This window comes from Corvus kubaryi, unplaced genomic scaffold (genome assembly GCF_017639235.1).
Source record: "Corvus kubaryi isolate FWS band 111438036 unplaced genomic scaffold, C.kubaryi_AGA036_p1.0 37357, whole genome shotgun sequence".
NCBI lineage: Eukaryota > Metazoa > Chordata > Aves > Passeriformes > Corvidae > Corvus > Corvus kubaryi.
The window spans coordinates 13,510,957-13,526,180 of NW_024581117.1; the positions used below are offsets into that span (position 1 = coordinate 13,510,957).

The window sequence follows — 15,224 nt, forward strand, 5'->3', positions numbered from 1 at the left end:
TTTTTCCTCCCTGTGTCTGTCATGACCAATTAGTTTCATGTCCCTTGGGTAATATCATGCTAATTAAATATTAGAAACCATGGGGAAAAGTGGCAAGAGGTTTGTTTTTCTTTTTGCTGTGCAGTTTAACAATAAGTGACCAGCACCAACCTTCCAATATAATATACAAACTATAGGATTTCCTTGTGACATTCCCAAGCATAAATCCTAATGTGCTATGCAAATATGTAAAAGTCAGTAAAATTCAATGAATGATAACACAACTAAATGCTTACAAGCAGCACTAAAAAGGGAAGAATGCAATTCAAAATTAAGGAAGTTTCTTCAAAGAGCTAGGAGACAATTTGTAACTAAACAGTTTTATTGACTTTTTTTTCCAAAATAAAAAACACAAAATAACCACCAAGATTAAAGGCCATAGACAGCATTAACCAAATGAACCAGCCACTTGGTTATAGTAGCTGATAACTAGAATAACTGGATATTATTGCATATACCTCAGGTTCATTTATATATCCATTACAGTTTGGCAAGATTACAATCATACAGTAGCTTTGGTTGTGTAAAACCTAGTAGCAATACTTACTTAAAATGTGACTGGTTAACATTTTATGACAACAGCTATTTATCTCAGTCTTGACACGTCTTCTCTCATTCCATGTTCTTGTCCACATTGTCACTGACCAAGAATTAAGGAGACATATTTGCAACCACCATTTATAGCCCTTCTTTATCACCATGCGGTGACAAATCTCAGAGGGGTAGGAATCTCTCACTTGCTTTCCTCACAAAGGTTTGTAGAGCAGCCTCTCCTCCCATGCTGGGTGGCTCCCACCATCCTGTGGTAGCCTCAGCTGAGCAGGAGTCCATGCAGAACGCAAATATGTCGAGGTGTTTATGGCTTTCAGGCCAAAGCCTTTCCTGACCTACAGTTCTGGGGGGTGACTGTACTGCCTTGCCTTTGGATACAGAGAAAAAACCACAAACAAACAAACAGCTTTTCACATTGGTGTGCTGAGCTGCCAGCACAGAACAGTATTAACAAACCTAATACACAATACTACCTTGGTTACAGAGTTGTGCCTGAGACACTGCACAGGATTGCATGTGTATGTTCTACAGTCTATGTATTTGAGTTTTGGTCTTTTAAAAAATGTTCTCATCCTTATGTAATCTAGTGTAACACTGCAGCTTTACAGTAATGGTTGATAAAAAGTCATAAACACACAGGCTATTTGGAAACACTGGAAGCTTTTTCTTGTCTTGCACCACTTGTGCAGAACTCCTGCCTTACCACCATGAGTTTGCCCCCAGCATTCTGGGAACATCTACTTCCAGGGGAAATATATCACCTACTTAAAAATAACCTAAAACTGAGTTCTACCTGGGAAAAGCTATAAAAGAATTTGGATCAAACGGAAGTAATCTTGTGTGTGAAGACCCTTCTTCACTTACAAAATGCTGGAACACTAGATAACATCTACTTGTTTTTGCAGCCCTTTCATTTGCTTGCACTGAAGCAAAAAGGAATTCAGCATGAGGACTGGCTGCTGCATGGTGAAGATCCTGCAGAACAAGGTAACTGCCATGCAGTAATTCAAATGCAAGCAGTGTAACTGCTTTTTGCATTCAGATCCATACTTGTATAAGGATATAAATTAATAAGCCCTTCTAAATGATTTTAGAAATATCCTCTTTGATCTAGACATATAAAACCTCTGAATACTTAGAATCACTAGATTTCACATGGCCCACGTAGTCGTAATTATTTGCACTTACATGGCAAATATCAGAAATACATTTGCCTGCAGTTGAACAGGTAATTATGCTGTCTATTATTCAGCTGAGCAAAGATCAAGCACTCTATATCTTGCAGTTATTGGATCTTATTCTAACCCTTTGCTTTAGAAAGGGGAAATAACCATCTAATTATATTACCAGTGCACAGTACTTAGTTTGAAAAAGACAACCTATAGTAGGCAACTAGATTTTTTTTCCCAAGATGACCTTTTATGAGATACTCTAAAAGCAGTCTCTTATGACTGAAGATTGTCTATTTCACTGTACTCGCATAGTAAAAATAGTTAAAATCTAATTACAAAGCTGCTACATGATTATTTTGTGTCTGTAAAATAAAACGGTATCCAGAATTTTATCTGACCAAAATACACCAGAGAGTATAAAAATATTTCCCAACTGGAGATTGAAACATTAATGCTGGATTTGGGTTTTTTTGTAAAAAAAGTAATGTAATAATGGTTGACATTTATCTGCTTACCAGTCAAAAAATATACAGATGACTTCAAGGAGCTGTTCCAGGCTCATTTTGAGTGAGCTTGTGCTTTTGACCCTAGCAGTAATAAATGCACACGTGGAACACAGTTTCCCGAAAACCTGAACTACATCTTATTTCTAACAATAAGACTAATTTCTGGCTATGGATTTCCACTTATTTGCTTTGTTCAGGCAACTACAGCAGAGGAATTCCAGAAGCACCACTTCCGCTTTGAATGATGTTTGTTCAGTGCAACATCTTCCTTTTCTCTCTCCTTTTTAACTCGCTGGTAGTGATCTTCTTCCTTTAAATACCACACAGGCGGCCACCGATGCCTCTCAAAATATTCTTGATTATCTGATTGAAAAGAAACAATGAAAGAAATCCCCAAAGACGCCAGTAAGATACACAAATCCCAGAAATGTCTTGCAAAAAGCTATGCAGCTAATCATTTATCCACTCTCTATGCTGGCTTGCTTATCAAGGATTCACCCAGTTTCCTCAAATGCCTTAAGTGTGAAAAGACTTTGGAAGTGGTTACACACAAGAGGCATTAATCCACCAAAAACTATAAAAACGCAAGGCCTTTACAGAGTGTATTTTTCATTGCAGAGCCTGAAAAGAGCTCTGTTCCTTTTAGCATCACTGAATTAGGTAAAGAACATGATGCTTGCCCAGCAATCAGGCTAATGATTATGACCTTTCTTTGCAGATAAGAATTTATGAATGCTGTTCAAGATAGCACAGAGGTTCAGTCTCCTGGCTTAGCTACGTGAGTTCATCTTTGTCCTTATGTTTAATCAGCTGGGTGGGGAGAAAGAAGGGAAAACCTGATGAAAACAGAGGGGGGGAAGTTTCCCATACCTGAAGATTTAGCTTTGATTTCCTTGCGGAATTTGGAGCAAACACTGTTGTAATTGGTGCAGATGTAGTGCAAGCACCAAGCTGCCAGCTGGTTAGCATTGTGAAACTGTGAAGAAAAACAAAGAGCTTATTCCATTTCCTGGGGTTATCATTCATTTTGTAGCCCCTATTAACAGCTAAAGCTAGAATGGTCCCAGCAGATGGTACCTGGCCGTACTCTCCCAAGAGTTCATTCTGACTGCCTGCTCTGATCTCGGGTTATAAACACATCATAGTGGGGTAGGTACTGGCCACATGGGATATTCTAACAGTAGCTAGACATATTGCTTCTGTCTTTAACCAGGAGAAGGAAAAAAAGGAAAATTGCCCTTCTTACAATCAAAATGAAGTGAAGCGAGCTGCTTTCTCTTGGGAGGGGTTCAGTTCTGGTTTTGAAGCAGGAGTACAGGTATTGCAGAGAGGCCTTTTTAAACAGCTGCAGGAAATCTTGCATGGTGGCCAGCTTGTGCAGTGCTTTAGTGCTACTTCAAGCCAAGCTGCAGCTGACTCATTGTTAGTGTGAAATCAAGAATAATAAAATTTTTAGCTTGTTCTACTGTATCTGGGAGTCTTCTGCATTTTGGAAAACAGAGGTGTGCAGTTTAACTGTGAGCTGGGGGCTCTCTCTTTTAATTACTTACGGGACTCAAGAAATACTGAGATGCATTTGGACATAAAGAGGATTTGCACATACTCTGAATTATCAGACAATTGACTTTGAGTAGCCAGTTAAGTATTCAAAAAATGTTATATTTAGACCTGTACTGCAAAGACATTCCAAGAACTGAATTGAAAGAAATGCAAGAATCAATCAATCAATCATACAAAGCTGAACAGCTTCATTACATTGCTTTTCATGTTACTGAACCATGGTCATGAGAACATGGAGCTTGGAAGTTCCACAATCAAGACAAACTAAAATATATATTTGAAAGACAACTCCTCTGAGGTTACTTAAAGGGATATTTTACCTTTGAACTAATGGAAAAACCTTCTTTAAAATAGAAGATGAAACTAAGTTTTATCATCAGTCTTTCTCAGAACTGCAGACTTTGAGCCACTTAGAAGCAATGCTCAGCACCAGTAAGGAGCTAAAAGCAAGTCCTGCAGCTGACCAGAATATCTTCAGAAGGCTGTGTACACTGACCTGTGCCAGTTCCAAATAGGAGAGGACTTCTCCATCTATAGCAATGCCACTCATGGAGGCCTTGGTCAGCTCTTGCACTGCATGCTGCTCTGTGAGGGGAGAAAACTCATCACTCACAGGGGAAACACTGCAAGGTCACAGCATCTACAGGTAACAAAGAACCAAGGCAGCATGTTCTCCCTCCTCCTGGGAGGGGGTCACATTCACACAGATATCCTTAGCAACCTCACATTTGGGGGAAGTCAAATTCTGACCCTTAGAGCTGTGGCTGAAGATGTGGTTCATAACCACTTAGAGAAGGACAAGGGTCAGCAGCCACTAGTCTCTCTCTGGCATGGGTACAATATTCAGTATAAATTAGAAATATGGATCAGCTGTCTCCTTTGGGTCATACGAAGTTTTTAAGCAACAGTGCACTTGCCACTGAACTGTGGATTTGTTAATGAGTATACACACAGCATTGACAGAGAAAAGGTCACTTCAGGCCCTGCTTAGGTTTTCAGATCACTTGTTCCTAGAGATTCAGATGAAGGCTGACCAGCACCCCCAACAATCACCTAAGTTCAAAATTCTCCCCAACCCTTTCCTAGAACCATTTCCCATAATAAAAGTCTGAGTGTTTTTGGGGAAACATTGTCAGTTGGTTTGATTCTACTGGGTTCAGCTGTTGACAGTAGCCTTTGGACTCAAAATTATTTCACCAAAAATTAAATGGAATGAAATATTCTTAATACTGTAAGGATGTTTACACTGCAATTACGTTAAAAAATACTCAAAACTTCAGCTAAAATGTGCATATAAAATCAGGCAATGAAGATTTGGTCTGTCCAAACCAGTAAAGACAAGAGACACAGTCTTGATGCACAACTGAAGGAGAGCCAGGGTTTGGTATGTGATTAAATCTTGCCTAAATGCAGTCCTGTAGGTAGGTGTAGCTTTATTTCATCTGTCCCTGAGTTTTGGCCTTGGTCATGTGATCAGAACAATGCCAAATTACTGAAATAGAGAGAAACAAATTAAACACAACAACAAAACCCAAACAACCCCAGAGGTCTGGGATGTGTATGGATTTAATTTTAAAACTTTATTGGTATTCTAACCTGTAATTTTTCTCTAAATATGGGATTGAAAAGGTTTTCTTTCTGAAATGAGGGTTGAATCCCCAAGTATATACCAAAATATCCAATTCCCATGTAGTGAAAATGGATCTAGGCAGCATTTCTAAAAACATGGTAATCTAGACCAGTTTTGAATTGGCTCAGTTACTTTCTTTGAACAGAAATGTAAAGTGGAGCACTTCATTACTTAATGGAAAACTTGTAGTCCTTCCTGTTTTCAGGCAAATTAACAACACCAAAATGGATATTACAATCCACAGACATTATCCTCAATGCTAAAGAGAAGGTTTACTCTTTCTGTTTTTAAAGCACAGAAAACTTCAGTGGTCTGAGCTGGTTTAGCACAAAACTAAAAAAGGCAGGAGAAAGGCAAATACATTTCTCTGTGTAAAAATATCAATTTGCATTAAAATAGCCCTCTCAGAAAAAAAAAAATTATTTTCTCTGACACTTGAGAAAATCTTACGTGTTCCGAAAACCATTAAAGCACATTTCAGCTGTTGCAGAAGACACTGCATCAGACAAGGCCACAAATTCTTACCTGCTAGAGCAATCAGGTGAGGAAGGCAAAACCTATTTGCCAATGCAATTAACTCAAGTGTGTCCAGTTCCTGACTGGAGGACAGTTGCTTGGTATACAAGTAATCTAAAACTGCTTGCATGGACGTCTTGTTTATGTTGGGAAGAACTACCTGGAAAAGATATTTAAGAAAAGAGTTTCTAATTGTTAAGGGACTTTCATACAGCAGCTATATTTCACTTCTCTCACTTTGCTGGACTGTCTCTTTTTCTCTTCAAGTTATTTCAGAAATGCAGGGAAAACATTTTCCAAAACAGAACCAACAGGTAAGCATTGCTCCAGAGTCAGATCCTTTGCCAGGTTATATCCAAGCTGGAATTGGATCCACATCAAACAGGGAATCTGTTCAATGCTCTCTAGCCTGCAAATGGACAGCTACACATAAAAGTCACTGAGCACTTCCCACGCCAAACCTCCCTTGGTGGACTCCTTGAGGAATGCAATCTATCTGCTCCTGGCAAGGAAAACTCTGTGGATTCTGAGAATAACAGAAAACAAAGGATAACAATAAAACCACCCTCCTCAGTCTTTCAGTAAATAACCAAATTATCCAGGTAAACAAGGCTGGGAAGGAACCGAAAACTGAAGAAATGAGGAAAAAGAAACATAAGCCCTTTTTGCCACACACATGTAATGAGTGTAACGAGCATGGAATTAAGCTACCAAGACTAGGACAAGAACTGCCTAATTTCTCATGCTAAAGCATGAACCTTTCATGCACATCAGCCACTCTGGGAAGCAGCTCAGTTCTCCAAGTGAGAGCAGCTAGCTGTGAAACTCATCCATTATTGATATATTTTTGTTAATGCAGAGAACTGTAAATTTAATGAGTGAGTTTATAAAATTTGCCCCAAATACAGAAAAGGTAATATGTAAAAGTAGATGGTTTTATTCTTTGCAAACCATTCAATTCATATCTACCTATATTTTAAAACTTCCAAAAGCATTACTGAATGCTTTAAACTCTACAAAATGGAAGCTAAATATTTTAAATTGGAAAGAATTGGAAAGATGAGCGAAGACTGTTAAGCTAATCATTAAAAATACGCCAGTAGAAAATAAATGCACATTCTTCATTGCCAAATGCTGCTCACTAGAATCAAACTATGTATTTTTAATGAACCACTTGTTGAGTATGCCTCTGGGAAAGGAATTATGTTTACAGCTGTATTAGAAGAAGCCAGAAAAATCTAAGTAGAAAAATATCTATCAGAATATTAAATACAAAAAAATGTGAACACTTCATATGAGCATATGAATATAGAAAGCAACAAGAAAACCAAAACAAAAAAAAGCCTGGGTATGGATAAAGCACAAGAAAAAATATTAGCACAGGGTTTGGAATTTGAAAAACAGACCATGAAGGCACATAAAAATACAAGGCTTATTCTGCAAAATCTTATTCAAAGTATTGAGATCTTTTAAACTGTATTGCATACCTGCTTTACTCCAAGGACAAGATAATGCACTACAGAATCTGTGCTGAGTTGCTACTGAAGTTAGTAGAATTTCTCCTAAAGTTAGCTCAGTTTCTGCTGTGAAAACAGCTCCCTTTTCTGGTTTAACACTCTATGTTCTTCAACCCTTTTTTATCTTTAGTTCCTTTATCAATGCCCCTGCCCCAAGTATTCTTTGTAGTGCTTCTGATTGTATAAATATATATTTACAAAACTTAAAAAATTATTTTAAAGAAATTCACACTTAATTTCTCTCCCCCATATTTAATATTTTAGAGGACTTTGGGTTTAAACACACACTCCCATGCTGGAGGAAGACTTGTGCCTTGGAGAAAGTATGTTATCTTCTTGGGCAGCCTCATTTAATGCCTTAAGAAGAAAAGCATCCCAGGTTTGCAAGGAAGAGTAAATCCCTGATTCTAGAGATTGTTGCAACCTTTCAAATAGATGATGTTCCATCACCCTAAATCCATCAGACATTGTAAACAAAACAGACAAAACTAGACAAATACCTCACTCTTGGAGCTTTCAATAAATGATCCTCCAAACATAGCAGACATCCACTCACAGCTGCAGATCAGCAGTGGCTTGTGGGCCTTGATGCTTCCATCGTCCAATTTAAATGTCACATCTGCCAAGGGAACAAAGGCACAGGAGTGCTGCAAGTCTGTGCTTCAGGAGTAACCTTGTCTCATGAATGTGCTTCACTTGCATGCTGTTAACCAAGGACTTCCTTCATTTCCCATGATCCTCACCCCAAAAATAACTCTTGTCTTTTAAACAGCTAAATGAAAAACCTCACTTGTAAAGGGGGATACTGGATGTTCAACATTTTTGAGAATTGCGTTGCTTATTTAAAAGCTGTGAGTAGATTTTGAGAAATGAAACTACAGAATCCCAGGCTGGAACAGTTGGCCTGAGTAACACTACAATTTCGGGGTCAGCCCTCCTCTCAGAACAATGTAAGCTGTCACAGTTTTTGAAGGCTATGAAGTGACAGTAACATGGAAGAGAAAGAAAGTAGTGCTCTTCCTGCTTAAGCATGTATTTACTCACCAGAAAATGTCCCTTTGCAAAGGCACTCTTTTATCCGATTAGCTTTTCTGACATGAAATGCTTTAGTAATCTCTTGATTCATGAAGGCTTCTTTATTCATAATATTCTCCACCATCATTCGCAAGTCAAATACTTCCAAGATTTCAGCAATCTGAGCCAGTCTGGTGAGGTCTTTTTCATTTTCATCCAGTTGGCCTGTGTATAAAAACTGCAAAACAGTTTTAAAAGGTCCGGCCTGCACAGACGAATCCATTTTTACCACAGTTACAGGACACGTCCGCTTTGAGACAGGATTCACTTTCATTTCCTTATTCACACTAACAAACCCCTTACCCCAGGATGCCAGAGATCTTGCTGCAGAGTTTGTTTCACCAGATTCAGGTTCTAGAGTGTTTAAAGAGTCACTACTTTCTGGGGGAAATTTAACATCAGGAGATTTCAAGGATGCCTCATCACTGTCACTGTTTGTCTCAAGGTGACTTGTCAGAACATCCTTATTTGTATTTTCTTTATTACACTGTGTTTCATCCAAGTTGGGACTTTCCTCACATTCCATTAAGAAAAGGTCATAAAACTTTGAAGAGGAGGTAGCTAGGTAAATCTTGTGAGCAAAAATGCAGTCCTGCTCCTGGAGAACAAACATGACATCTGCACACAGCGGGCTGTCCAATAAATATCCAGCTTCATTCATGCTCGGCACGGGACACTCGGGAATTTTGATAACCGGAGGAGGGGCTTTTGGAGGTAGAAATGGAGCCTGAAGCAAAGGTTTTTGGACCTTCTTCAAATGAGATTTCCAGAACTGCAGGTGTCTTCTGGAGATCAGGGCAGCTCTGATTGCATTGTCAAACACATCTTTAATCCCAAACTGGTCAAACACACTGGTTTCATAGTATGGTATCCCGAGTTCCTTGGCAACCTCTCTGCCTCTCTCTGGTGGCAAAATGTCTCCCCTTTTTATTGGCCTAGGGTTAAACAAAAAATAAACCTTGTCACACACAATGATCATCACAAAGTTACTCCAGAAAGCATTGAATTTTACCAAATATTCAGCACTAAATCCGACATAACTATCATTCAAATGAAACAAAATATAAAATTAAGCGCACAAAGATTGTAGATTTGGAAATCTACAATCATGACTCCAAAGAGTTTTAGAATAGCACATACTTGTAATTTCATTTTAGTTTGGTGGTGTCTTTGCAATGTTACTAAATATATGTAGAAATCATTTATGCAAAATGGAGCTGCCTCTTTATTAAAGTGAAATTTAGAGTAAAAAAATTTGATAGGATACTTGAGAACTCTCATTATCTAAAAAACCTCCTACCACCCCTTACTACTCAGATATTCTGTCAGAACCTTTCTTTGTATCCATCATTTAAACACAAATGGAAACTCTCATTACATAAAAATACCAGAAATACAGATAAATATGAAATGGAAATATTTCTTAAGGTCATGCTTTTTAAAGAAAATCACAGTAGTCTAAAACAAAAGAGTAACTGAACACACACTGCAAGAGATAGGCTTGTTTTGGCTGTAGAAGCATTATGTGGGAACGCATGTATTTCCAGAACAGCTCCAGTACATGATGCAGGGTAAACAAACCAGTAAAAAGTCTGGGCTAGGATCCATGTTCCCAGCAAAAAAATCACCTCCCCAGAAGACACGACCCAAGAGTGTGTTCTGTGAGCACACCATATTGGGCAGACACGAGCTGGCACAGACAGAACACGCCCCAGACAACAGCTTGTGAGTGCCAGCTAATAAATAACCAGTTCAGGTGGCACAAGTGTGCTAGACACGCAGAGTTCTGACTCAAACTTACTAATGGTGAAATCAGGGAGGAGGATTAGGGCAGAAGAAGAGTTTTGAAAAAAGACCATTTCCTTTTAAAGAGTCAACCAAAAAGCCCGCCCCACCCTCACAATGAAGAAATGTTTACTATATAAATAAACCTATGAAAATCATATTGCTAAGTCAAGAGTTTGACTGCAATGCAATGCAAAGTTTTCTAAGGGCCCACAAAATATTAATTCAATCTCTTTATGGAAATTTGTTACAATACAGTCATCAATTACACAATCATGGATATTATTTCCATGAATCTGATCTCATTCAAATTCCCATCAAAGGAATAAATTAGAAACAAGCCAGTTATTACAGGACTGTCGTGGCCAAATATGTGAATGGTTGTATTTTGTATCTGGGAAAAACAAAGCTTCTCTAGAATGACCCCCAAACTCTCTTTTAATCTCAGAACTTTAAAAAAAAGTTTAATTTGCAACCATTTTATTTTCTGCTGTGATCCAGGACTACACTTACAAATTAAAAAAAAATGAGAATTAAGAAAATTCAAGTACAATCTGTCAGTTTAGAACAGTGACAATAGTGACAAGACAGGACACGATACATATATTCAGACAGAGAAAGTTACATAAGAAAACTTTCAATAATCATTACCATCTCTATCTTACTGTAGTGTTCTGGCACCCAAGCACACTTAAATGTCCAGCGCAAAAATATTGTGGGAAACTTAATAACTGGTTGTGTTAAAGAACTAACCAACTCAGACAGGAGAATTAGAAAAAGAAGAAAGCACATATATTTTCACTGTACAAAAGAAAAGGAAACTAGGCTCTCCAATTTCTCTTTTGAAAGTGTTGTACCTGATTACCAAGATTTTTTTTTAATTCTTATTTTTGTTTAAACTTTACCTTGCCAAAGGCCGTCTGGCTCTGTTAACAGCCTCGAGATCTGCATAGCGGAGATCCAGCTGGCAGCCCACCAGAATGACAGGTGTGCGAGGACAGAAGTGCTTGATTTCTTGATACCACATTGTTTTCACATGATTCAGGGAATTAGGATTAGCAATTGAAAAGCACAGAACAACAACATCGGATCTAGGAAGGCAACAAGAAAATACCCAATGAAAACCCCACAAATGATTGTCACTGCAGTTTCACCTATTTCCATCACCACCCCGCTCTGCTCTTTGACAAATGTGCTGACACCCAATGTCAGAATACATGTTGTTCGTGCAGAGGTCTGAGAGAAGCTACATATTTCACCACAAAAGCATGGGAGCACAAAGCCACATACCTAGGAAGCACTGCCCCTCCATGAGGAGATGATCCCTGCACGTGTGAGCGGAGCAGTAAGAGGAGAGGTCAGGCTTTCCATTCTCTACTTTTACACAACAGTTACTCACAGGCTGCCATTGCTCCAGATGTAATTCTGCTGACTGGACACCTAAATTGCAGTTCAAATGTCATTGGTGCTTAGGAATTAGGGAGGAGCTGTGCAAAACTTCAGAACAGCCACACAGGCAGACACAGATCACTCCTGAACTTGTCTTGGAGAAATACCTTTACTGCACTGTTTGAAGTACTGAGGTGGTCGCCTTTGCAATGTGCTTTGCACAGCAATTCTCTAATGTCTTTAATAAATAACCTGTTAGAAGGGCAAACTACTGCAGAATGACCACTTCTACAATATCAGCAAAAATAAACATTACAGTGAAAATAGGTCAGTAAAGTGCAGAATAGGACAGTGGCTTAAATTAGAGTAAGCATGACAATATTTGAAGGCTTTTAAAGGTTTCTAAGAAAACAGGAACTACTTCACTAAATAAACTTGCTTTGTAATTCTAGTATGAGGATTAATGTTGACAGCTCATCCACTGAACCACTGCCTAACTCCTGTCAGAGCTGGCACCCAATGGCAGAGAAATGATTGAATACTTGTCTCAGGGCATACCTAACTAGGGGCAATTTCATTATTTATAAACAAGCGGTTCTCAAGCTCTTGGGTCTCTTATAGGGAAAAAAAAAGAAAATAAGAAAAAAAAGTTGAATTGAAACTCTTGAGAAAAATTGAGAAGGGACATTCTGAGGAGGCAACTTACTGCTACAGAATTGTCAGCAGGATGAGCTCAGCAATACCATCTCTATCTCAGTTCTATTATTCTTTAATTTAGCACCAATGTGTTGTATCTGCAGTTTGTGTCATGTACAGAGCAGCAGCAGCAGTGAATCTTAACATTCACCTTTTAAATAATGAAATACCTCCTCAGTAGTGCTGCTTTCTACATTTCACTGAAGGCATAGATATATCCAGCTATTTCTAAAGATAGCTGCACACAATACAGGGACTGCTGTGAGCATCAATTTAATGCAAGACAAATGCTCCTGCTCCAAATTTCTATCTTACATAGACTGCAACACATCTGTCACACGTAGGAACAAGGCCTTTTCAAACTGGAAAGGTACCTAGTAAATAGTGAAGGGCTAAGCAGCCAACACAATGGTCTGCTGCATAGCTGAGGCAAACATGCTTTAAACTCAAACTTGCTCCATTCAAGGTCAGGTAAGAGTAAAACCTAAACCCCAGCAGACATTTGCTTAGCTCCCAGGAAGAGAAATCAGCGCACAGCTAAGACACAAAAAAGTCTGTGTTACATATATTCTAATATGGTCAATTATCGTTTAATTCAAGGCCATCGTGACTGCTGGAGTGGCAAGTGTTGGCTCCTAACTACAACTAAGCATCTTAGAGACAGCCTGCCCAGCGTCCTTCAGAAATTAATACCTAAGCCCAGTCACTGCAGTCACGAGTATCCAACCCTCCTGACTTTACAAGCCACAAGACACACACCACATCTCCCAGAAAACCAAAAGGAAACAACTCCAGCAGGCCTTCACAGGCAGGACGCACCAGTTCCCCCAGGTGCCCGATGCTGGGCTGGGCACAGTCTGGGCTCAGTCTGGGCTCCTGGGGGAGCCAGGGGTGAGCTGTGTCCCTGGGCAGGGCAGGCCCAGAGCACCCAGCAGGCTGGCCCAGCACAGCCCTGCATGTGTTACAGCCCTTGCCAAGGGAGTATCACGTTTTTGCCACCATGGTTCTTGAGCAACTCCTCCCCTTTGCTGGGCAACCGTAAAATGGAGCTGGGCAAAGCTGGGTTCTTTTCCCAAAACTCACTGCACTGCACTAACAGGACACTCTCATCTTACTGCCTTCCACATGAAGGGAAAAACAGAAAAAAAAGAGGTAAAAAATGTGATTTGCATATTCTTTATCCTGTGTTAAAACCTGGACTTCCCCATAAAACAAAGATTCCTGAGAGTTCTGCACTGGATAGAGAGGTATTAATGGTTCTGTGCCATAAACAGGATGGATGAGAAATCCCTGGGTAGTGGCAGAGTTCACACACTGAACCAGCACCACAGCTGGTTCTGCTGGCTCATAAAATACAGCCATTCTATCATAATAAATTAAGTTTTCATTCAAGTCATAAGCACAATGTGCACTCAGTACAAACTGCAGACAGAAATGTATGAAGCAGATTGACCATCTACATAGAACTGTGAGCATTTGGGGAAACGTGTCCTTGGAAACTTTAATTAAAGTACCTACAATTCCTGTTAATGTTAATGGCACATTTACAACTTGCTAACACTGCAGTATAAAGTCTGGTTTGACATTTGTTCATAAAAACCAGAACCTGTCAGGTTAAAATAATGCATTAATATTTCCTAAACATTAAAAATTTACCAATGTTATTTTAGTATTCTCAGGGAATGTAAAAGGCTACGATTTTAAAAATAGATCGAATTTATTGTCATTTTTGTGCAGTTACTTTTTGTGTTGGTTACCTCGAGAACAAGAAAGAAGAAAACAGAAGTAAACCCAATTCGTCCTTTCTCTCTGCAGCAATATATTCATAAATACAACCTGCACTTAATCTAAAACCAAAATTTCATAGCCATTTCCCAGTAAAGTTCAGGAACAATTCAAGAAACATTTTTATAAACTTGAACACCAAGAAGTGCTTTACAGAATCAAAAACCAGTTTGGGTTGGAATAGACCTTAAAGACCAACACTTTCCACCCCCCTGCCATGGTTTTTCACAAGACCAGGTTGCTCAGAACCCCCTCCAGCCTGGCCTTGAACACTTCCATGAATGGGCAGCCACAGTTTCTCTGTGCAACCTGTGCTGGGGCCTCACCACACCCGGAGTAAAACACTTAATACCTATTTTAAACCTCTTTCAGTTTAAAGCCATTCCCCCTTGCCTTGTCACTACATGTTCTTGCAAAAGGTCCCTCTCCAGCAAATGCTTTAGAACTTCTCCATCACATTCCTCCTGGAGCACCATCCAATGGAGATGGAAAATAGATAAGGCACTGTGTGCATCCACCTTTGTTAAATACAACAAATGTATAAAAATACATATATTGGAATACTGTTATTTGATACTGAAACATCACAAGAAAGAAAGAAAGCATTGTAAATAACTCAGCAAACAGAAATGGGAGCTTGGATATCCAACACATTGTCTTGTAGATTCTGTAGTACATGCTGGAAATGCACAGCTGGTTTATTCTTACATTCTACGTTTTCATAGGTTTATCAGAAAAAAATTGCAAACCATCTATTCTTATTTGAACTTCTGAACCTACTTAAGCATCACCAAAACCCCCTAATTTCTGGGTGACTTACTCTAGCATGTGATCAATCACCAGTGAAACACTCTGCATCACCAGTGGAAGAAAACAGGTTTCCTTTTGCTCCCTGAGGCTCCAAACGGAAGAACACAATGCAGATGTGTGGGACTTGGCAGTGGAAAGGGAAGCAGGTCCTTTCAGCTGTAGGCAAACCAACCACCACTGCCATGTTTGTCAC

The 15,224-nt window shown here is 39.2% G+C and overlaps 1 protein-coding gene across 6 annotated transcripts in view; it reads right to left on the bottom strand.

Annotated features, from left to right (window-relative positions):
- Window positions 1-343: 343 nt before the first annotated feature.
- Window positions 344-15,224, bottom strand: part of RHOBTB1 (Rho related BTB domain containing 1) — a 52,892-nt gene continuing 38,011 nt past the window's right edge. For 5 of the 6 annotated variants that reach the window (XM_042033608.1, XM_042033609.1, XM_042033611.1 and 2 more), the window contains 7 exons: window positions 11,257-11,442; window positions 8,537-9,501; window positions 7,993-8,111; window positions 5,985-6,135; window positions 4,326-4,414; window positions 3,140-3,245; window positions 344-2,632 (listed from right to left, as the gene is read on the bottom strand). In XM_042033608.1, the coding sequence (XP_041889542.1) occupies window positions 2,463-2,632; window positions 3,140-3,245; window positions 4,326-4,414; window positions 5,985-6,135; window positions 7,993-8,111; window positions 8,537-9,501; window positions 11,257-11,442 (1,786 nt within the window). In that variant the 3' untranslated portion in view covers window positions 344-2,462. The other variant, XM_042033613.1, reaches the window with a different exon arrangement.